General features: G+C 37.0%; 1 protein-coding gene across 1 annotated transcript in view; it reads left to right on the top strand.

The window, feature by feature from the left end:
• The window catches only part of LOC124170528 (autophagy-related protein 101), a 45,631-nt gene extending 20,862 nt beyond the window's left edge, over window positions 1-24,769 (top strand). The window contains exons 4-6 of the mRNA XM_046549304.1: window positions 11,642-11,855; window positions 13,287-13,453; window positions 19,013-24,769. Of these exons, the coding sequence (XP_046405260.1) occupies window positions 11,642-11,855; window positions 13,287-13,453; window positions 19,013-19,096 (465 nt within the window). The 3' untranslated portion in view covers window positions 19,097-24,769. The remainder of the gene's footprint in view (window positions 1-11,641; window positions 11,856-13,286; window positions 13,454-19,012) is intronic.
• The last annotated feature ends 451 nt before the right edge of the window (window positions 24,770-25,220 follow it).

Below are 25,220 nucleotides of genomic sequence, written 5' to 3'. Positions count from 1 at the left end.
CTTGATATAGCAGTGTTTCAGCCCTATTGCGTCAATTTCAGAGTGATCGTTGATAAAATTTTCTCCATCACTTGCCGAACTTACACTTGCGTCTGAATCACTTGCTAGCAATTATTCAGTGTTTCGTCAATTGGAAATTGTGATAGTTTTCTTCTTGTTAAAGCCATAGTACGGACCCCCAATTATAAAACTAACCACGGACAGGGAGCACACCCGACGAGAATTACAGCACACTGCCTGAAAGGGCACCACACAGCGTGAGTAGATCAAGAGGACTGAAACGCATGGTTTCGAAGCTCTATCAAGAGAATACCTCGAAGGGGCCCTAGAACACGCTGGCTGTTTAGGAGGACTCTTATCTTCGTTGATTACGGTCCACTAATGAAGAAAAAAAGAAATGCAAAGTGAAGCACATGGGCCCTTCGCTACGGACGCTTAGGGCTAACGAGGCGAACCAAACACATTTGGGGCTCGAGGTGATGACACACAAGGGAAAACCAGAGGGGGGACAGAGAGCTAATAAGGAAGATATCGTGTCTCATGGTAAAGGAGGTGATCCTTCTTGACCTCCCACAAGCAGAATAGGCAGTAGTTCAAGATGGAATAGTTGAAGAAAGGCGTTGATATTTGAGACCAAATTCATTAACTCGCCGGTTTAAAACGGAATTTCATCGATAAAAAAACTTGGAGACATAAGGTCACTATGAATATTTTTTTATTTCAAACCACCGAATACAGCTCATATTGGCCATTTTACATCGGGGTATTCAACAAATTTAACAAGTAAACGTACACAAACATCCATGTTCTGGATAGGGGAAACTACACAGGCGGGACTCGAACTCGCGACCTCTTGTTTGGCAGGCGAGGACTTTACCCCGCCACCACCGAGGCCGGCAAAGAAAAAAAATCTTCAAAAATCAGATTAATTTCTTTTAATTTAAAATACGATATCTGAAAGAGAAAAATTTTTAGAAAAAGAAGATCAGGAAGCGTACTGGGTACGCATGACGGCGTTCAGGGATTAACACTCCCTTACTTGGCTCCAGAAGTCAGGATCATGCGTTCAGACATTGGATTTTCGCCAAAAATTCTTTTTTATAGTTAGATGATTTATCGAGAAGTTATTATTGAATTTAATTTCAAATTTAATTCTTAAGAAACACGTAATATTGAATTCGCATTAACGAAAGTACATAATTTTAAGGATAAAGCTGTGCAAAATATGTACATATTAAGGACATTTATCTGTATTTCGAGAATATCGAGTATCGTACAAGTCTCGTCTCGTTTAAAAGTGGTCTCTTGTCGAGTCTTGTCTCGAATTATACCCAACTGTCTCGTCTCGAAAACGAGACGAGAAAATGTCGAGTCTCGCGGCAACACTAGGTACACATGAGATCCCGGGGTTGTTTACAGAATGGACTCAACGTGGTGGAGTCCTAAAAATAACTTTATTCACCAATTTTTGTCATTTTTGATTGTGATATAAATATGATAGCAGTTTAAAAAAATTAAGGTATCCGTATTCTTCTGATTCTCGATCCATCGCCTACTTCTTGAGCTGTTCGCGCTAATAATCGGCGGCCGCAAGCCTTTCTCACGGAAGTTGATGACGTCACGAACTCGAGCCGGGCGGGGGCACTCTTGTGAGCGATTTCTTCCCTCGATGAGCGGTTCTCCCGGAATGGGTCAATGAACCTGAACTCAAATGACGTCAACAACCAATGAAGAGTGGGCGGCAACTTTCGTGCTCTTTATTTTTAACTCATGAGATAACTTACGAACGAGGAGGATTTTTATCGGAGCATTACTGTCACATTTAGCCATATGTTTTGTTTGAGAACGATTTTAGTTGTGGGCGAATGACCCCGTTCATGAGCGTCTCAAGTACGACGATTCTTAACTTTTAAAATGCAACTCTTCCTGGATTCTTGGATGAATATCTATTAGTGATACAACAAATTTTTTTGATAAAGCGACGCGGGTTTCGATTAATAGTCATAATCATCAGGCATAAATTATTAACTATTTATGATGTTAGTGTGACCTTAGTTACGTTACGGAAGACGAGGTAAATTTTCAAGTGGACGTCAGAGTGGAAGAAACATATGAGTGAGTCGTTTATGAGTTTGTTTTCTTGATTATTAAAATTTCTAACTACTCTCCAGAATCTAATCCGCGGCGGTGGTAGCATAATTTCCATGTATTCACATTCTTCTGATGTCTTTTCCAATATTCTCTCAAAAATCTCTTTTTCCGTTGCTTAATTTCTTTCATTAATAAGATAAATAGCTAATATTTTTTGCGTGTTGATTATTATCAATGGAAAACCGGGTCGATATGTTAAAAAAGAAGTGGTATAAGTATGGACGTTTAAAATGGAATACCACATACTTAAACATGAGTTAGTGTATTTTAAACTTCTTCCACTCCGGAGAACTATGTCAAACCTTGGCATATAATTTTCGCGGTTCTTCGGTTCGACAGTCTTTTCTCTGAAGGTTCTCAGATTATGTAAGTAATTTTTCCTCTGTCAATCTTTCTTATATTTTTCCCATCTCTCAGATGGTGACCAACTCATAAAGAGGTTACTGGTTCAACGATAACGGCATTCAACGATAACGGCATTTATTAATTTCCGGTTGTGTAACTGTTATCGTTCCTTATGAATAATTTTACTGATTGCCAACTCGTTGCTTTTTTATAGTTTTCTATCCTATCACAATATGGATGTATCTTGGTAATTTTACATTCATTTTGGCAGTTCAGATGCATTATCATGATCTTATGCATCGAGATGCGTATTTTTTATTTTTGCAATAAGAAAGTGGACAGGGCGAATAAGTTTTATTTAATTTATTCTCCATGTTTTTCCGCCACGTCTTGCCTAATGCAGATGAAGTTATCGGGAAAACGGTGAATACTCGCGGAATTTCGGTCTGCTTCGGGAATTAGGTGAGTGTCCTTGAAAAATCAGTATTAACGCATGTAGCGTGCGGCGAGTCCACAGCGTTGCATTCTCGCAGCACACACAAAGGAAAGCTTAAAAAATAATTTTCATTAGATTTTATTCTAATTTTCTCAGAAAGGCCTTTAATGGTATCTCTTTTATTAACTCGCCATTAGAAGGCATTTCTATTTGAATAGTTGCATAATTGATACATGCATTCAGTGGATAAGAAACCCTAGGGCGGGCTTGCAGGTTACACATCTGGGGGCAGGGTCTGGAAGCGGTAGCTTATCTCCTCTGCGCCTCAGAAGGGGGAGGACTGAAAGGAAAAAGGAAGGAGGCGCCGCCGCGATAGGAGCCCGACGACGCCTCCTGGGAGGGGATAGGGAAGGAAGGGACGAGGAATCCCGCACCGTCACAAAGGCGGGCGGGTCCTACCATCAGCGGAACCAGGCAAAGCCATTAATGTGCCAGCGATTTTAGAGGATTTTCCTATGAGGAAGAAAAATCCATTGATCAAATCGCTAGATGATACATGCATACAGCAGATACTTTGAAAGTAATTAGTTCAACTGTTTGTATAGTTAACTTCATTTCTTAGCACTCTATATTTTTAATTTTTAAGGCTTCCCGGAAATTTCTCGTCATGCTGAGAACATTTAATATTCTTCTTTTGGAGAAGGTTTTCATTTCCGCCATGGTATGTGGAGATCATGATAACATGATAATACATGTCCTTTTTCTCTCTTATGTTTAAATGTGAGCTGATGTCAAATTACTCAAACTTTCGTAGTCCATGCTTGTCAATATGACTTGAGAATCATTTTGTAGGCAGTGAGTGGAGGCGGACAGTTATCCGGACGTCTTTTTTTAGAAATGACTGGAAGTTGTTTCCCTAATGTTCTATCCGCTGTCTTTATTGAAGTTATTCTTAAGCCTTTTTAATTTCCAAGGCCTCCAAAAAGATTCTCGCATTGAAATCTTTTTCTCTGACGAGAATTTTCGGCTTGTTTACATCGGTGGTGTGGCCTTGTCCGTCATGTTCGGGGACCGCTGATTTATATTCGTGGCCAAGTCGAAATTCTTCCGGGAGGCCTTGGAAATTAAAAGCCATGGTAACAACTTCAATGAGACTACGGGCAGGAGATTAGCGAAACATAGCTTTCAGTCGTTTCTAGAAAGAAAGACTCCCAGTTAACACTAAGCTAGCACCCACCATCTATTAATCGATGCTCATTAAAGGCGACACGGTCATTAGCCCTAATGAGGCCTTCGATATAGGAGGCACTTCGGCCATTTTATAATCTCTTCGCGAGTTACCTCTGAACCCATTTTTATAGTGAGATGGTGTTTTGCAGAACATTTAGGCGATGTATTGAACCTCATTTTATTGGGTTAGTATTAGTTAAATTTAAAATTGCAATGTTTTCACAGAGTTTGTAAAAACGCGACGCGTTTATTGTATATTAACATTACCGTTGTAACATCGAAATGCGTTTTGTTCAAATATATTCCTGTGGAAATATGGCAAAGTTTCATTTAACTAATATTAAGAACCTCCACCACATTGTGCCGAATATTATAGAAGATAATTGGGTCAACTTGCATGCGGATGTAAGGTTTTATTATACTCTGATTTTATTCACGCCATTAAATTGACAACTATACCTGTGGGCAACAATTTCTGTCCCGTATTTATCCAAAAAATATTCTGGACTAGATAGCACTCCGGAAAACAAGTTGATCATATTGTTAGCCTGGTGTTAAAGTGGCGCAAACTCCATGGTCACAAGTAATGTACCGAAAAAGGTACTTATTCTATTCTCCGTGTATAATCATGCCCTTAAAAACCCAACATTTGTATTGTCATCATTAATCATCCAACGCCTTTTGAAATAAGCCTCATTTTGCTATTCCTACGGTATTTATGGGTGTTTCACTGACAGTGAAAGCCTGTTTACATGGTGATTAACCCGTACGAGTTAATGTTTAAATGTGTGAACGCGTGAATGAACCAAAAAAATGCACTGTGTAAATTTGGTTGATGCATTCGTACATGTTCCGTTCTATTCCACCTTAATATCTTCATATATCCTTATCCATATTCGTTATAATAATAATATTCTTATTTACACATTTAATCGCACGTTTTAACGCACTTTGTTAACAGGCCTTAATTTTCGGTATTCTACATCTATATCCACACAATACCCCACAAGCCGTCTAAAAGGCGTGTGGCAGGGGGTGTTAAGACACCAGCCGTTTACAGCTAAAAAAAATGAAGTGCTCTAACGAAGTTGGGACTAGCGTTTATTAAAGTCCTTAATGGTTCGGGGGAAAAACGAATTCCCATATCTATCCGTTCGGCAAAACATCTCTCTTAATTTATCGCTTCTATCAGACCTGGAAATATAGTGTGGCTCTAATATTATGTTCTCTGTGTCGCTGTTAAAGGTATCCATTCTCAATTGTTGAAGCAATCTAAGCCTAGTGCGCAGCCTCCGAGTCGCCAGCGGCTCCCAGTCTACTGATATCTGCATCTCTACATCTCACATAGAAATAGATTTTCTTGAAAAATCTATTTCTATGTGAGATGATTTTTTTCATTGCATAACAAATACTGTACACAGTATCAGTAGACTGGGAGGTTCTTAATATTAGTGAAATGAGACAGTTCACAATAGACTAATTATTTTGCGCCAATGAATGTGTTGTGTGTGTAGTGTTGGGTTTGTGTGAACGGAAACTTACATCTAATACAATTTTATTTGACATGAACTTATAATTTTATGATTTATTATTTTTTAAGTTGTTTTTTGATTTTGTTATTTTTTCTACCTGGTGTAAGAGATTTATATAACGATTGGTTTCGCTTAATTTTTTGCCTGCGTTTAGATAAAGCTCGACTTAGATTTTTATCGACTAAATAGTTGACGTTGATGCATGATTCATGTCTTGGGTATCTTAGTTCAAAGAAAAAAAATATCTATCATGATCAAATAGGTACTAGGGAAAATCTTTAGGTTGTGCGCGGTTGTTCGCTCTTTCCCCGAGTCCGCTCCGAGCATTGCATTATTTTCCGTAATGGATTCTTTGCGTGGTGTCATGAAGGATGACTGGCGTGCCGTGTTCATGGAAATGCCGAGTGCTCAGCGGGAAATTTGCGCTATTTTCGAGGACGCATTCCTTGGCTTCCGTACAGTTCTTCTTATGCATTTTGTTGTATTGATTTTTATCGGCACCGATGGCGTCGAATGTGGGTTATCAACCGCGAACGATTTCGTAGTCTTTGTGTCCCATTTTTTTAAACTGGTGGTTGAAGTGTTCGTGCAGGAGTTAGCATTTTTTGCGCAGATTCGTGCAATGAGTTTCTGCCTGATGGAATCGTGTGACTGCCATCCAAATCCCTTCCGAAGGAGTCGTGCGCGAACTGTATAGCCGTTCAGGTTTTCATCGGTCTAACCCTCTTCGCCAATAGCGTGATCCAGAGTGTTTGCTTTGAATCCTATAGCAGCCCATATATTTGGCACAAAGTGTTGCGTTCTTTCACATCTTAATCCCTCTTACCGGTACGTGAACTGCTGTCATTGAAAGGGCTGTTGTCTGGACGCCGTGTATACCATACGCTTACGCAAATGAATGATAAAATGAGATGAAAATGTTTGCTTTGGATTGAGATGAAGATCCTGTTCGATTAATTAAAATCTATATCATCACCAATCCATATTTTTACGTCCATCTGTACCAATGTCTTCTTAAACTGAAAGTTCTTAGAAGTAAGAATAATATGCTAGCCGAAGAGGCTTCTCATATTAAGATAAGGCAACACCCTCTTTTGGAAATCCATGATGGAAAAACATAATGTTTAGTAATTTACTCTGGTTGGACTGTAATTTTGGTATTGGTATGTGGAGAAGAGGACCAACGGTGGAAGCCCTTTGTACAAGTAGGGAAGTGAAGGCCAGGAAGAATGGAGCAAAATCTGTTGTCAGTATTAGCATACACAAAACAAAAAGCAAGAGAGGGCCATCGCTTAGTGTTCCATCAGAAAGATGGACTGATATGATCATCTCTCTCCTTTGAAGTTTCTAGAAGTTTTCCACTTTGGTTGCTATCTTTTATTATAACATAGAGAGACTCCTTTGCTTTATTTCTGAGTGCCTTGGTGATTTCTCTGTTCATCTTGTCTGCTGCAGGTGTTTTGTTCATCTTAAGGTCCTTTACACCTCTCTGGAATTTGCTTCGCCCCAGTCTTCCTCATTTAATTTGCTCTCATCCTTCATTAGATCCAGTGGTCTCAGCCCTTGGTAGAGATTTTCGGTATACTGCCTCCATCTATTCCCAATGTCTTCACTCTCCAAGTGTATATTTCTGTTCGCATCTCTGATTTTGTTGCTTTTAGTTTTCCTTTCCCCAAAGTGCTTCTTAGCCAGTTTGAAGGCTCTTTTGGAGTTCCCTTTCTCTATGTTTTTGTTGATTTCTTTGGAGCAGATCTGTATCCAATACTTGGAAGCCTTTTTACCATCTCAATTGACTTGGTTCCTAAGGTTCTTGTAGTGATTTCCTTCATCCTCTTTTCTGGTGTTCTCATATTTTTTTCTTTCTTATGTTAGTTTCCTTACCTCCATCATCGTTGATCTTTTTTGTCAGCTCTCTTGCTCGCCAGCTGCTCTTCAGCAACGTCGGCAATGGTCCTCTTCAGTTCATCCCGTCTATCTCTGGTGCCCATTTCTCCATTTCCTAGTTTAGTGTCAACTGCTGAGGCAAATCTTTGTCAGCAGTTTTGAATTCCATCTTGATTCCTGTTTGGTCCTCTTTATTTTCTTGTAATGGAGGAGGCTGTCCATAGTACATAGTAATGATAAATCAAGTCCCTTTTGTCTTTTAGTGTCCTTTTGTCTCCACATTCTTCTTTTTTTTTCTTTTGTCGTAGCAGAATGAGATTTTTATTCACAAAATTCTTTGGCCAAGACCCTTTGGCACAATTCCTGCAGGCTAATCGAAAAAACTTTTCCTCTCAGCCTTCTTCTAGTTCCTCAGAAGCTAACACGGAGTATTGGACATGCCCACCACTTTTCTTGTCTCCATATCCAAGGTGGCTTTTACTTACATATCCAACATCCCCTTTTCAAGATTATTCTCATCCATCGTTCTTTCCTATTCTATGCTTAATGTCTCTGGCCTATCCTCAGTGCCATATGAATCCTCCATGCATTCCTTCCTTTTATTGCGAACCTTGTATGGTTCTTTTAATACCTTTCCATTCTTAGCTTTAATTTTTTTTGTGGCTTGCCCCCTTTTCGCTGTCCAATAACAACTTGGAATACAGTGTGCCTACCTCTTCCTCGTGATGTTTTTTTCATTTCTTCACATTGTTTTTTCCACCCGTATCAAGGGAAAAATCTCTGGACCATTCTCTTTATAGGAGATCTTTTATTTCTCTAAGAACATTAAGTATGGTTTCCCTAATGATAGCCCAAGTTTCCATAGTGATGGTGTTGGATCCTTCCACCCTTCTTTCTTCCACCCCAACCTGGAGACATCATCAGGCTCCTAAATTGTGGTGGTGCGTCCTTCCTGTTTCCTTTTGTCTTCTTTCCTCTCCTGACGTCTGGGCATAAAATTATCTGACTTATGAACCGAACCTCAAAAGTGAATCCCCATGGGCCCACTCAGGATCTCAATCCAAATACATATCTTTTCCACCAAGCCTCTCAGTATTTCTTAGTTGCTCCATACTCTATTTTTTCATTATCCTGTGCATCCTTCTGTGTGGCTTTGTGTCCACATAATACCTTGTTCCTTCTCTCTTTCAATTTTCTCATAATTTCTTCTTTGATCCATGGTTTGTGTATCCTTTACTCTCTATGTATTAAACTGAGTTCTCTGCCACTTTGACTGATATTATTAGGTAATTACTGCTGTTTGTCGTGATTGGCTGTAGTAGTGATGGCAGGTCGATTTTTACATATTGGAAATGTTATGAATCAAGCTTACGCATTTGGTAATTAAACTGCTTGATGACAATGGCGAGTTTGTTTTGGCATCACATGCTTGTTGTTACTTGAAAATGTCTGAGTTATTGCCAAATAACTGTCATTTGCGGGAAGAGTTGATTTTCTTCTTTCATTCAAAGAAAACGGCGGTTCGCATACGCATTGGAGAGCTCCAAAAAGTTTTCAGAGATGTTGCTCTAAGTTAATCAATGTGTCATGATTGGTTCCGTTGCTTCAAAGATGGTTATTTCAATGTTGACGACCATCTGCGTGAAGGAAGGACAAAATCCTACAAAGACACTGAAATGAAGGCATTGCTTGATGAAGATCCGTGCCAAACTGAAGAAGAGCTTGCTTCGGCATTAGGAGTTACCCACCTAGCTATTTCCAAGCAATTGCATTTGTTAGGAATGATTCAAAAGCAAGGAACTTGTGTTTCTTAAGATTTGAAGCCAAGGGACAATTAGCGTCATTTTGTTGCCTGCAAACAATAGCTCCAGCGGCAAAAGAAGATTTTCTTCATCATAAATCACCAAATAGGGAACCATTAAGTAGGGAAGGCAGGGAAATTAAAAACCTTCCTCCCAAGTGGTACCAACACTCTCTCTTAGCATGATTTACTCCATCTGATGCCTCCTCTTATCCTCAGGATTTTTTCAAGTGCATATCTGTCCATAATTAATTTTGAGCTATGTTTTTGTTGTGAATAACTTGTTCCTCCTGAAAAATTCTACTACTTTCTCCCACCTGTCATTTCTCAATCGTAATGGAAATTCTCCTAATTTATTTTCATGGTTGCCCTAATATGGAATTTCACTACATTCATTGCTACCTTTTCCCCTTGATCTTCCTCATCTGATTTTCTTCTTTCTTGAATGCTGCTGATGAACCTCCTCAAGGACTTGGCATGATGATTACGCCAATGGCCTTGCCAATATTACTGCCTGGAATGATGCCATCCCACAAGAGCTAGGTTGGATTGGATGAGTTTCCAAGGCCCATTTGATTTAGTCCTATGTTTTCAGAGAAGGGATAGTTGCTAGGGTTTGCCACTCTAATTCCAACAGTATTTTTTTCTGTGAAACCATCTCTTAGACTACCTTTTGTCAGGCTCTTTCTCATCAACCTACCTGGCATGGATGGCTCTACTGGGATTAATTGATAAATGCAGCTCTATAGGGTATCAGGAATGACCAAGCCTTTCCACCACGCCAAGGTTGAAGTCCTAGACAAAGGGATTCTATGATATATGTGGCCAATTTCTGACATTGGCTTACTCATGCCGACAGCTTTGTCTAAGAACTAAGATGGGGAATGGGATTGGATTTTTCTCATGCGAGTTGTTGTTTCTTCAGAATTTTATTTATTTTAACAAATAAAGGCCATTGTTTTAGTTTCTTAAGCAATTGATAATAAGTTGAGATGAATTTCCCAAATTTACTGCTATATTATTAACAGAACAATCTTCTCTGGAGTTTCAATGTAGAAATCACTACATGTGTGTAGTGCCCAATGCTGTACAGATATTCCCACCGGGGATGGAATTTCCCCCTCAGGAAAGCAAGCCAACTTTTTGGCTTGCTTGTAATTATCATACCCCAAAGTTGAATTATTCCTTAAATTAGAGTATAAAGGGTACAATTTAATGTTTATGACACACATCCCTCAACATTTTTGCATAAAATCACGATTTGGTGTTACTTGCCTATATTTGTGTATGAAGGTGCCATATTATCAGATTGCTAGATATATGAGTTGTTTGGAAGCCAAGGGGTACAAGTGATTTTTTCTTAACACTTTGAGTGCCGGCTGCTAAATTTAAAGCCCTACTGACAAATCCAGCCATTTTTACTATATTCGTAAATTTTTTTAAAACATTAGCATCAAAAATATATTTATATCAATGTGCATTTCAACAAAAATGGACTTTGCTCTTCTTTATGAATGAGTTGAATAACATTTATTGCTAATTTTTAAATATATAATTTAACAATGAAAACCTACTGTTTTTGAAAAATAGAAAAGTTGCAACATATGATGTACCGCCATAAAATGCATAATAATTTTTTTAATACGCTCAATTTCAACTATTTAAAGCATGGAAATCATAAAAAAGCATTGTTCCGAGCAAAGCATTAAAAATCCTGGATGACAAAAAGGGTCAATGCAGCCTCAACGAACCAATTGGCCCAAAGAATTTTCACACAAAGTGGCCTAAGATGAGGATGCCGGTAGCTACGGAGGACTTTTCGTCCTCAAGACATAAAGTGAACTCTTTTTCCATCGAGCAGTTGATTTTTGAAAAAACAGAACCACTAAGCAGTAAACTGGAAAAGTACCACGGACGAAATATTACGGCTTCACGCATACAAAGCCAATTAGAAGGATTAGCAGGACGTAATACTACGTCCATGGCACGCAAAGTGTTAACAAAGTTAGGTAAAGTTAATTGTTAGAATAAATACAAAAAACCTGGTTGCCAAGGGAAACGAGTGAGTCTCTGTTCTGTGCTGACATCGTTTGGAACCTAATTTCTGTACCTAACTCTGTAAAGAAACGAGAAATCACTTTTACCCCTTGGCTTCTAACCCACTTATATATAAAGTAAGCGATAGAAATATTTAGGTACTTAAAAATCAGTTTTTATGCATTTATGTAATTATCTTGATTTTTTTCTATTTCATTTTTTCAGATATGCTGTGCCTCGGAGCATTTGGATAGCACGCTGAAAAGAGAAATAGCTGGTTTCTCAGATGCCTTACGGAGTCATGATGGGCCGAGATCTGGTCAGATATCCTTGGAATTTTACCAGAAAAAGAGAAATCGGTGGCCGTTTAATCCTGAATGCATTCCTTGGGAGGTGTGGACTATACGCCTGGAACTGATAAAACTGAACAATGAGCATGGTAATGTTTTTCAAAAATTTGTCGTTTTTAGAATGTTTGTGCTTTCAGTGATGGTAAAGATTAGTTTCTATGTTTCTTAATGGTATATGAGTATAATTTGGAATTGAATACCATATTTTTCTGAATATGGTCCACCCTTTTTTTCCAAAATAGCCTATGGTAAAAGTAAAGAGGGGACTATATTCAGACGCATTTTTATAATTTTTCCCGAAAGTGAAGCCTTGAAATTAGGAGGAAGGACTATATTCGCAGAAATACAGTACTTTATTGTTGTATTTGGAGGAGGTTACCGACAGCGATGGTCGTTTGTGCAATGAGGGAAGGTTATGGAAACAAGGGCAGAGAGAAACTTAGTGTTGGCATTGGCCTACTCTTAACGAATGGTGGCTGGGGACAACTATTTAACATCCCCACCAACGGTTAGAGTGTTGAGCATGAAGTGCCCTCCGCAACGTATCAATTGCAGGGATCGGGTAGAGTTCTGAAAAATCTCCACCACTTCCGGTATTTGAACTCAGATCTTCAGAGTGAAAAGCCAGCACTCCAGCCGCTACACCAAACCGAAGTGGGACATTTCTCATCATACATGAGCTACTGTTTTTCTATTATTCCAGGCCTATATTTCTGGATATAGTTGTCCTGAATATAGTTGTAAGCAAGTAAAGTCTCAATGTAGTAATCAAAAAGTTCTTAGAAGCATGGGAGAAAATAAGTCTTTTTGAAAATGCTCACATGGCTGGCTCTGAATTCGCCATACTCAAAGAGGGGATGGTTCCATTTTTTGTGAATTACGGTATAGTTCTTATCTTTATTTCTGGTTCTTAATTTAGCTCTTAGGTCAATTTTCAAGTTTTTTGTTGATAGTGATGGTTGCCTAGGATAGGATAATATTACAGAATACACTTACAATTAAATGCAAATTCATATGGCAAGTATGAAAAAATTAATAAAAATTATGTTGCATGAAAGTTATTTTTTGTACCACTCTGAGAGACATAGGGTTATTCTAAAGCATGGACCCATTTTCAAAACTTTCAATTTCAATGAAGTTCAAATCCAAAATGAACAAGCTATATACCAATGAAAAGAGGAAGTTTCAAAGTTTTTTTCATAATGTGTGATATCAATTTTGTTTTACAAATTTAATACCTTGTAGTAATTATTTTATACCAGTTTTTTGAGAAGAGCTCTATAATTTGCAGTGACCTTTGATATCATGGGCTGTTTGCATATTGACTGATGAGGTCATTGCCTCTAAATGCTTGCATGTTTTCATGAGAACTCTTCATGGATCTAAGGGAGTGTGTTCATTTCTTAGTTTTTAGAGCTAGCTGTTCTTCATTGAGTTTTTTATATTGGAAATAATTGTGTAATTCTAATTCGTCAATACCACAGTGCTAGAGGAAATAATGCTGACATTTGACTTTTCAGAGAGGCAGGAATGCAGGGAAAAATTGGGTGATATGTTGACTGAGAAAATTATATATATAGCAGAGGTGATGAATAAACATGAGTATGTTCCCAAAATGCCCAATCAGTCTGAACTCGACCTCATATTTGATACTGGGTACTCAGACGTTCAACCTTATTTATTTAAGGTAAGTAGCGCGTTCTCTGTTATCACCTTTGGTATTTCACAGTGTGTATTTTGGGAAGCATGTTAAAAGTAAGTCATCATTTACTTATTTTTAGTTCTTGTACCTGAAGATTAATTTGTATCGGTGAGGATTGAGCTTATCCTAGACCAAGCCACAGAAATGAGAGTCTCATGCATTGAGTATAAGGGGGTCCTGTTCCCTTCTCTTGGCTACCTCACATGTCAAGGATTTTTTTTGGGGGTGTACAAAACGTTCAACGGGGATTAGATTTTGGGACCCTTTGGTCAGCAGCTACATGATCTACCCATGCTCCCTGAATTACTGTAGAACCTCGTTAAAGCGAGTATGGGCTATAGCGAGACCCCCGTTATTACGAGAGATATCCGATGCCCCGTCAATTGACCCTATAATAAGTGTGTTTAAAAAAATCGTTTTTACGAGGCCCTTTTGGTGTTGGCTCTCGCCATAGCGAGGGTTTCATCGCCGGAAAAACTTACATCAAGACTACTCAATCTCTGTACTTGCTAGCGATCTTTAGAAATGAAGTTAATGGAGTGCTTAGTCTCAAATTTATGTGGTAAACTGTCATTTGATAAATAAGTAGTTAATTTTGGTGTAAATATTGTGGCATTAGCATTCGCGAATGCTTGATCTTCTTTTGTTCCTCGGGCGGCAGAAAGCAGTCGTCAGCATACCCGCACGTCAATGAGTTGCATGAATAGAAAGCATTTGATGGCAGACACCATGGCCGAGAAAACACCAAACAATTAATCGTTGTTTGAGTAAGGAAATTTAGTGATGCAAATAAACATCACCTTTCGTCTGGATTTATGCTTACGTTTATCAGATAGAAATTCATCTGTCACCGCACCACTCTGTTCCAGTATAACTGTTCGCAACAGGTATACATATTGGCTATTTTTCGCTCCACCTCCGGTAAAGCGACAATTCGCTATAACGAGTGTTTATTGGTGCACCGTGGGGTGTCGTTTTATCGAGGTTGCAGTGTACTTAACACATTCAATGCGGGCCCGATTTTCGTGAATGTTGTCAGATTCGGCCGATAAAATAAGAAAGAAAAGTAGAGAGAGGTTTTTGTGCCATAACTTCCATTCAAATGCTGCTATTTACAAGCTGCGCACACGGGTTTAAAGAGGGAAGCTTGCTGAAGGCCATGCACACAATCAGAAGTCTCGGAAGTGGATATTAGTCACATACAGAGGCGGAGAAAGGCTTTTCCCTTAAGCAGAGCATGTCAATTGACGTGCTCTGTATCTCGGCTTGGACGGGACCCCGTCAATTGATGTGCTCCGCTCTGAATGTGTTAAATATTATTTCCTCATGGTGATTTCAAGAACATTGACACTTTGACACAGACAGACACGGTCTTCATTTATTTCAGTATCCCTCAGAAGCAAAATGCAAAATAATGTTTCAGTTGCAAGTACTTTTGTGTAGTGCTTTGAAGAAAAATGTTGAAAAGTTGCTGGATCATTCCAATCATCATGAACTTCATTCTGTTGCAAGTAGCAAAGATAGCAGTTTACTCAGAGTTTAATGTCTATTTATGCTGAGAATTCCTAATTGCCGCTAGCAAGTGAGTCCTAGGGTGCTGCGCTCAGAGTCAACTGGTGGTTGTGTAGATGAAGCTTTTTTCAGCGTAAATTACATATTCGTGGTAATTTAGTCAGTTCCTTTACCTGGGGGCTATTCTGTGTTTCTAAATGAAAATTACCACATTGAGAGGGCTGTTTCTTCTTCAAGTGAATTCTCCAATGAGTCATTCATTCAGGTAACAATGATTATTTGATGGAAATGAACCATTCCTGTGGAAGTTAGCTGTTTCTCCAATGCTGTTGGGGTATCCATAAGCTTCACTGGGGTTAGTACGTGAGACCGTTTGGTCATTAGCCTAGCACTCCACCTTTTAGGCTACCTGGATCTCCCACTCCCTTGCAGTTGATGAATTGTTTGAATGTTTCTCTCATTGCATGAAGAATGAGGTCATTCAATTAGATCAAAAATCACTGGTAATTAAAAGAATTTGTTATGTGGAGGGGGAAATGAGTTAAGGCAAAAGGCTTTCAATATTTTACTTAGCTCAATCAGGAAGTATCTCATTCCCTGGCAGTATATTCAGTAATTGACCCCTTTGGCTAATGAATTTTTCATTGATGGTTCTCTTCAATTGATTGAGATAAAGTGGTGTATTCAGTTTTCTGATAAGATAATCGAGAGGAAAATATTGCTGGAAACTAATTGTTCTTGGAAAAGGTGCTCATGGAGTTGTGTAGTGTTAATTGCACTTCCAATAATGGTGACTCCCACATCCACGGATTGTCTTTGCTACGAGGAGAATAAAAAAGTCACTGGATAATGTTTTTGAGTTTATTTTGGGTTGCTGAATATTTCTTCTGGACTGATGCTCCTAAGCCTTGAACAAATCGCTGGCAAGGAGGAATAAAAATCAGCTATTTTATCATCAAAATACATAGGTTAAAACTTTCACGGTCCATGGTATTGAGATCCTTATTTTTTGGGTTTACCCGTGTCACAAATTAAAATTCCAACAGTTTCGTCCCCGCTGCTGGAGACTTCATCAGGGCGACACGGGTAAACCCAAAAAATAAGGGTCTTAATCAAAATACATGTAAAACCTCAAGAATTATAAATGAAAAAGATCTTGCAAGTATTATTTAAAGATTTTATTCGCCACTCAACACATTGCAATGCCTCCTCATCATTTTCAAGTGTGTCCAAGCTTTTTATTATTATGTATGTCCATTTGTACCAATGATGTGTGGAGAGGGGGCACCAGGATTAAAGTTGGGGGAATTCGGGTTGCAAAGGGCTCCTTCACTGTGGCATATTCCTTAAGTCAGCGGATGTTGTGGTGGAAAAATGTCTGTCAAAGTTGATTTTTGATGTGTCGATTTTCAATCAAAATGAAAAGCTCGACTTTAAAACGAAAATCAAAATTTGAACCAGAAGATCGATCATTTTAAAAAGTTGACAGTTGTCTTTTGAAAAATCCATAGTTCGTACAAAAATATTTTTAAATTATTCGTAATCATGCATTCAAATTGATATTAATACACATTTGAGTAGGTAGTAGATAAAAAAATCCCAAAAAATCTACTCAGAATGCATGATTGAAATATTTATAGTAAAAAATTTCAAATGCAGGCACATTAAAGTTTTGAGATCACCGCTTGAAACAATTAAGCTCCACTAATATTTTTAAGAAAGATCAACTGATTTGGATGTTTTTTTTGATGATTTAGGGCATGCCTTTCCAATTTTTCCGGCCTTCGAAAAAAATCCCAGTCAAGGCGAATGATTTTTTCATTCGCACAATTTGTACATTGGGGGTGGCTCCGTAAAGTTTTCACCATAGTTAGTCCCGGTATACTTAACTTTGAAAAACGTCTATTATACGGGACAGAGGAAATTATCCTAGGCTGGTGGTGATGCTGCTGAGGTCTAACAAACTGTTCAAGACAAAGTTGAAAAATTGAGTTTGGGTCGAAACTCAAATATTGTGGCTCGATCTTGATTTCTTTGATCATTGACTGTAAAAACTCGATTTCAATTGAAGTTGATTGTCCATCTCTGTATGGATAAGGTCCTAGTGTTTTCCTGCAGGTGTCCTCTGTCCTCTGGATGATGAGGGGGTGGTCAGAGGAAGGTGGAATGCATTTTGGAGGAATATAAATATAAAATCATACATGGGGTGCAAAATAGTTGAAAATTTGAGTAAAAGTATGGGTTGTGAACTAGTTATGCTTAGATAAGACTTGGAGTTACATTGAGAGTTTCAGAGACGTTGACTTCTCATTCTAAGCATACTTATTGTAGTTGCAAAATATTTAGGATTGTGTATAGAGAATGGATCTGGGCAGTGTAAGTGATGTAAGGCTACATGTAAAAGGGTAATTGTAATGTTATTTGGTGGTGGATGAATCCATAAGGTTATTGACTCAGACCCAGAATCGCAACTCATTTTGTAATAGAATATGCTTGATGGAAGGGTGTACATAAGTTATAATTAGTGACGGGTTGATTCAATTATATGCGAAGAACCTGAATGGAAAATGAGTTTCTGCCAATGTGAATAATCAATTGTAATTCCAGTAGCACTTCAAGCCACAAATTTATATACGGCATTGCTTCTAACAGTCATTTGAATTTTCGCTCCACATAATAGTAAAAACAAAGCATATTCAAATCTGTGAAGGGAGACTTAATTTGTAGAACATTTTTTACATGACAAAGTATTTTCAGTAACGAATAAATATAAAGATGATGCTTTTATTTGAATTTTAATCAAGGACATTAATATTCTTAAGTAATACCTATGCGGTAACACCACTTATCAGGTATGTTCTGTTCTAAAATTTAGCAATTATATTTTAATAACATACTAATGATATGAGTGATGCTTTTGTTAACTGATTGTATGACAGAGTTATATTTTTTATGTGATGTTCTTGTTGCCTGGAATTAGTGATCTTTTTGTTGGAGCCTATGGCATCAGAATCAAATGAATCAGTATTGGTAGAATTGGAATGTCAGAATTGGAATCGAGAGTGGAATCGCTAAAATTATGGAATGGACCCATCACTAATTATAAAGGAAAATAATCTTCTCAATTCAGCCAATGGTTCGTACGTGTAAAAGAAGAGAATGAAAAAGTTGCCGCTCACTCTCAAGAGTGAAGGGCAGTTTAGTTTGGTGAAACTAATCATTGAGGGGCATAGCATTTTGATAGGTAGGACCTGTTCAAAGGAGACCATACCTACTGCATCATAGTTGAATCTTAGAAAGAACGTTTGCCAATCTGCAAAATCTCTCGTATCACTCGGAAGACTGTTAGATCCAGCTCACAGCCCCTAAATAATTGAAATGGATCGAAAGAAATACTGTATTTCTCCAGATATAGACCCCGCCTAATTTTGAAGCTTCAGTTTTTGAAAAATATAAAAAAATGCAAATAAAAAAGTCTCTCCTTTACTTTTACTATGGGCATTTTTGCAATGAAAGGGGGGGGGCTAAATTCAGATAATTACAGTATTACAATCACATAATTCCTTTCCAATTATTTGGGGGCTGTGAGGTTGGTCTCACACTCTTCCTAGTAATACATGAGATTGCAGATTGGCAATGCTCTTTCTAAGACTTAACAATCCTTTATATATTATCCTCCTAATCCCCAATGTGAGCATATTTTCAACTTCCATGAGAAATTATATAATTTTTTGAGGGGATCTGAAAATAACCTTGTGGAAAGAATTCAAATGGTGTGAAATGATATGTGATAGCCTCTTCAAGTATTATGCTTAAAAATGTTTTCAAAATAAATTTTTTCACTGCTCCCCTCGAATTCAAGCTGGTGAGCAGAAAGTAAATTTCTTTTACATTTTATCATCATGATAAAGTGAGATAAGTCATAGCATAGTATATGTATCAGAAGATTTACCTAGCAAGTTTTTCGAATTTCCCTTTGTAATTCCAATGCATGATTATTAAAAAAATAATTATTGCTTCCTTTTCTTGTAGATTACTTTCTCAACATCTGGGCCAACAACAACATCAGTGGGAAGTACGATGAAAAAACTCATAAAAGAAACATTATCTCTTTAACTACGTTTCCTGCTTCTTCAGTTTATTGACCCACCATTGTGTGTAGAGGTACATGTGTTTGGCTGTGTAAATATCATGTTATTTATTGACTGAAGTGATCTTGTCTCCCTAAATTTGCGTCTGCACAAGAGGCTTTCGCTCTCCATGTTTTTACTACCCAATCTAGCTTGTCTTCTATGGATAGATTTTATTTTTCGCACTTTTTATATTTATTAGTTTCTTATTGTGCGTGAATCGATTCTGTGTGTCTTGATTTTGTCACGAAATGTTGTTTTTTAACTACATGGCTGTTTTCTGTTTACCTCTTTTCTGTTTAACTCTATTCTAATGCCAATCACATTGACTTTTATCTCCTGTGCTTGTGGAGGGAGCAACAATCAGTTTTCATCGAAGTTAAGATTAACTAAAATGTTTTTCACTAAGAGATAGGTCTCTGTTCTATATTATTATCAAATATTTAATACGTTAGACACCCTAATCATAATGAAATTGAATCACAATGAAATTCATATCCTGTGTATGTCAGAGTAGGCATAAATTTTAGTTTTATATTTTTGTTATCATTTATCTTTTTGGAATATGATAACTTTTGAATGATAAGAATACCTAAGGAAAAGTTAATTGCACCACGCTGAAAGGTATATGCATATCACCACTGCATTTTAAGGAGAAAATTTTCTGTTACATTAATTTTGCTAAGTTATTAATTTTATGTTAAAGTACACGAAGAGTACATTATTTATCCTGGGGATTATTCACTCACTATGAGTTTTTTAAAAGTATAAGAGGAGGTTGAGCTTTGATTCACAGCTTTAGGCTGCTTCTGCCTTTATGGAACTGACTAAATTTCTTGATCAGCATAGTTCCTAGTGCCTTAGATGCCCTTTTTTAACTACCCAAGATTCCTTACAGGAGATAATTGAAATGATTTTAACATGTCATATATTGCAATTTGTATTTATTGAGTTCAGAAGCATCAAAGCACTTACACCATTATTATGCATGTATTATTTGAGAGTAAAAATGAATAGAGTTGAGCACTCATTATACTGTATTTGGGGAAATCAAAGATGATGATTTTAGCAAACCTCCAAGTTCTACAACTCCGTTTAAAAAAAGGTAGAACTCTTAAAACTAAATGCATAATGCTTTTACAAAATAATAAAAATGGTTCGTAATCAATAAAATTACATTTTCTCTGTGAATTACACTCAAGCGTAAAGACTTTTTTTGGCTCACATGAGGTAAACCTTTCATGGCTGTTGATATTTTGAGATGTAATTCATCATATTTGCATTGAGGAAGATTGAATAGCTTTACTCAAGGGCTTGGCTGCTGTGCCAGTTTTAACCCAGAGAAGGACTCGGGAATCTGTCGTTTCAGAATTCATTGCATCTATCCTTTGCAAATGCATAAAAAAAGGAGATAACTGGAGCTTATAAAATGTGAGTTCTAATCCAATGTCATTTATCACACATCTTCAGTATGCTGTGGAATCTTAGAGCGTACAGAGTAAAACTTCACTTCTAATTGCTAGATAATCTCACTTTTTCCAGAAGCCTGGAAAGGAAAGGAAAAAAGAGAACTATAATCTTAAATTTGTGCAAGTACTGTATTTGATGGATGTGCTGTCCAAAATAATTGGCACTATCCAGGAATATTCATTTTATTTGGTAGAAATTTTAACTGAATCTCCCTTTTATTTTTTCTTAGGGCACTGATTATCATGTTTTTTTAGAGCAGATATTTTGCAAGTGGAATACTGGGATACCAGTTACTTGTTTTCAAATTGCTGTTGATTTTCTATACTGGTTTCACCAGTCGTTTCAATCTCTCCATTGCTGTGTTGCACCTCTCAAAAGGCCCAGATGGCTGCTTACCTACATACACCTCTTAGTTAGAAATATAAAATATCATTACATCGTACATTGCAAACACTTTTAATCCATATTTTGCTGGTTTGCTGGGAATATACTGCACACATGAGCATGGTCCTCTAAATGGAGGAAGCATTTGGTCAATTGTGATGAAATCACTCACTGGAAAAGCATTCTGGTCATTGCTGACAAATTCATCAAACATTTCACAGATTGCAGCGTGGTTATCAGTGGTTCATCTTGTATATATCTTGTAGCCTTGTCATCAGATCTTGATTTCTTTATAAGAACAATACTGATTATTGCTCAGAGCTGAGCATAGAATCAATGAACCTGTCCCACCTGTGGCCCTCAATTTCACAACATTTGTGTGCTGTCCTTTTTTTTGTTCCGATCAAATATAGAATGCCAAGTAAAGCCATCAATTCTGCTCGAAACAAATCTTTTCAGTATCTCATTAAGAAAAAATTTTCTTCTTGTCTTTCAGTATCTCTGTTAGTGTAAAACACTATTTTGTCTATCATTTGAACAGTAAAAAATTTTGCGAATGCTTCAGTTTCTATTGTAGCATTTCGGGAAGCATATCTTGGTCCAGGAAGAATGTTTACTATGATCTTTTTCTAGTCTTGGATATTTTATCACTAGGATTTTCCCTAGACTGGGAAACTTTATAAAATATATAATAAAATATAATGCCTGCCTGCCAATGTAAAAATTGGTATCAAGTACGTCTGCATTACCACTGTCATTGCTAACATCTTGGTGGGACTCTGTATTGACTCCTCAACTTCTTTGTCGCTGTATTCATCATTGCTACTATTTAAGATGCCAATGTCTCAGGATTGTTTTTCTTCCTCATCTAACTCTAGAAGAATCCTATGTATATTCCCAGATTTTATATTTCCAGACATTTTTCATTGCTTTTTACGGAAGTCAAAAATTTATAAAATCATTTTGGCTTGATTTGGTTGAAGTTTGATATATCCATGTTGAAAAAACACAAATGGCAATTTCCACATTTTTCAATTCCAAAAACTCAATAACTGACCATGGTTTTAACACATTCTGTGTCATTCTTAAGGTTACCTTCTGAAGAAATCAATTTGAAGCTCTTCTGCAAACTCTATTCGAGGAATGTAAACAATGTTTCACATTTCCCAGAGCCCGAGGTTGATTTTCTACTTACAAATTAACAGCTTTTGGACTGTGTCCAGCGGCATGAGTGACGGAGTGTTAATGATAATGAGACAGTTTCGTGTGGGTATTCTGTTGTTATCCTTGTAAGTTTTTTTATTTTGCTGAATTTTTGTGTCTAAATAGTGAGCTAGAAAAACTGCAATTTTTTTACAGTCTCATCAGTTTTATTATATTATGGCTAACATGGTCATTTTCACAATTATTTTAATGCATCAAATGCTTCAAGCAAATAATTACACTGATAAACTTTGAGGTAAAAACTTGACAGAATTCAGGGAATGATGCAATGTCCAATATCTGAGTTATACTCTGGCATGTGCACATACAAAGAAGTTGAAGTGTATAGTGACTGTGATACAGTGGTAACAAACACGCTTTGCTCATTAAAATCCAGGGCATTCACTATCATACAGGATATATCTTAGCCTCCTCCCTTTTGCTGCATACTAATATCTTAGTCTTCTTTTTGTTGATTTTCTGCTGATATCTAGCCATTGTCCTTTCCATATTTGTCCAATGTCAGTATGTGATTTCGAAAGACTTTTTAACATTTCAAGCATGAGTTTGAATATTGGTCTCCCCTTTTACAGTGCTATTGGGTGCTCTAGTCAATGGGTATATACATACGTCACTTCTATTAGGCCTCCTATCTATGGGAATTTTACCAACATCTCAAGTCAAGTCCAAGCATTGTTAACGTTGCTAAAACATGCCTGGTAGATGTGAAAAACTGAAAGCCTACTATGGTTGTTATTTGGTATTGTTTCATGAAATGTATTGCCAACATCAAAGGTTTTCCTTTTCATATGAAATAATTACTGGAAATATTCTTCCTAGTAAATGTTTGGTAACAAGAATCTGAAAATGTTGTAGATTCTTGTTTAAGGAAGTACTCTACTAAGAACAATGAGTTATACTCTAATATGTGCACACATAAAGAAGTTGAAGTGTATTTCGGCTGTCAGCAGAGTGGTAGCAAACATGCTTTATTCACTAAAATCCAGGGCATTCACTCTCTTACAGAATATATCCCTTGTAACTCAGCCTTTTTTGTTGCCATTCCTTACCACACAAGTCATGAAGTGTGATGACGTGAAATTAGTTTTTTTCGTTTAGTCAATTGTGTAGTTGAGAGTTGTTTTCAATTATGAATAATTAGTTAGGTTTTTTCTTTCAAGTTTTATTTACTCTTCCCATCTATTTTCTATCCTCCTAAGTTTTTTATGAAATTTTCTGCCATACTGTGGTGAAACCATTCAGTTGATCTATAGTGGTTTCTCCATAAATTGTGTATCATGTAATTGGTGTGTTTAATATATCATTTCTATTGAAATGATTGAACAAACGGTGAAATAACTAGGCTACTACAGTATAAGCATTACTGGATGATATCCAGGTTTACAATGCAACAAAAAAAGTGATTTTTATTTAGGGTAGAGGTTTGAAAATTTTTGTATGCATTGGAACTTAGATTGTTTGTCTTTTTACAGGGGAAAGCTCTAACTGATAATTGAATTTAATGGATTATCCATTCATGCTTATTTATGTTGCAATTTTATTTTGTTTTCTTTGTTATGGTTTCTGTGCATATTTTATGCGGGTTTGATTAAAAAAGGAGTTGCTTTGAATGTGAGCGGGTTGGAAGCAGATTATCCAAGGAATAATGTTTTGAATGTGGGATAGTCGAGGTTGTACATTTCTTGCAATTCAACCAATAAATCTTTCCCCCAAATTTTTCATAGTCAATTCATGAGTTATAATGGAAACCAGCCAGTAAATCTTTCATGAAAGTTATTATCTTTTGTTTTCAAACGGCACGAATTTAAAGTGGAGTAGAGTCTGAAATGTTAGACACTTATGTTCCATGGCCTTTGTGGTTTATGGTGGAGACTTTCCATGAAATGTTTTTCAGTATGCTGAAAAGTTGGTATAATCCTCTTATAAAACCTGTGGTTTACTGAAGTGTACTCTTTTAAGCTTCCTAGGAATCCATGTTTCAATTTTTAAATGTGGTTAAAAGTCTCTCATTTTAAGGATTTGGTTCCTTTATTCCTCCAAAGTGCTTGTGCACTGAAGTTGAAGTAAATATTCATCCTTAGCTGTATGGTATACCTATGGCAGCATGTGCACCTAAGTCTTAGTATCATTGCTTACCCATGTGTGAGTAAAGTGGTACTATGGTACAAAATTGTGCTGGAGGCGGCACATGGTAAAAAACAATGCACGTTCATTCAGGGGAAATCTTAAATTGTCCACTATCAATATATAATAGCACTTGTAAATTGAGATACTTTCAGTGATATGGAGGGTATTCACTCAAGAACGGATTTGTTTTACTGTTACTTGTAGGAACCTTTTTATACCATTTTATCAGGACAAGTGCTTCTTCGGAATTGTCTGTACATATGCAAATTTTAAGGTTTCGTGCATCATGGATGAAATGTATATTTTAAAGTTGCATGTATGTTGAATGATATGTATATTTTAAGGCTGTATGTATGGGGAATGAAATGTTTTAATAATATTGTTTGATTAATTAATTGTAATTTGTTTTGTGGGAAAGGTTAAAATAAATGCAGATAAACTGTATCATTTGTAACACTTCGTATTATTGACTTGCTATCTGTACTATTGTCCAGATGAATTTTGATCTTTACGTAAAGCTAGTGGGTCAGGAACTCGCTCTCTGCTATTTTGTATGTGACTTGAGCATACAGGAGATGAAAAATTTCTCTTTATTATTTCAGGAAAATGTTGGTTCATCCTTTCCTCCTCCATCCATCCTCCCAAAGAAAGATTTTACTTCACCAGCTTAACAAGCTATGTTAAAAAAATAATTGATGAATGATTAAAACCCAATTGTCTACAAATATCTGACCTCAGATGATAATCTTTGAGAGATATTGCATACAATGGAGATGTCATGAAAAGTAATAAACCGCCCCTCCAATAGCAACTTTTATCGGCTCCAAGAGGCCGATTGGCTGGGCCAAATAGTAGCATAAAAGCTGTAATCCACTCGGGATGAGGTTGTAATGTCATCTACTTAT

This window comes from Ischnura elegans, chromosome X (genome assembly GCF_921293095.1).
Source record: "Ischnura elegans chromosome X, ioIscEleg1.1, whole genome shotgun sequence".
NCBI classification, from domain to species: Eukaryota; Metazoa; Arthropoda; class Insecta; order Odonata; family Coenagrionidae; genus Ischnura; species Ischnura elegans.
Note: the sequence above shows the minus strand (reverse complement) of the source record. Positions and strands in the feature narration are given on the sequence as shown.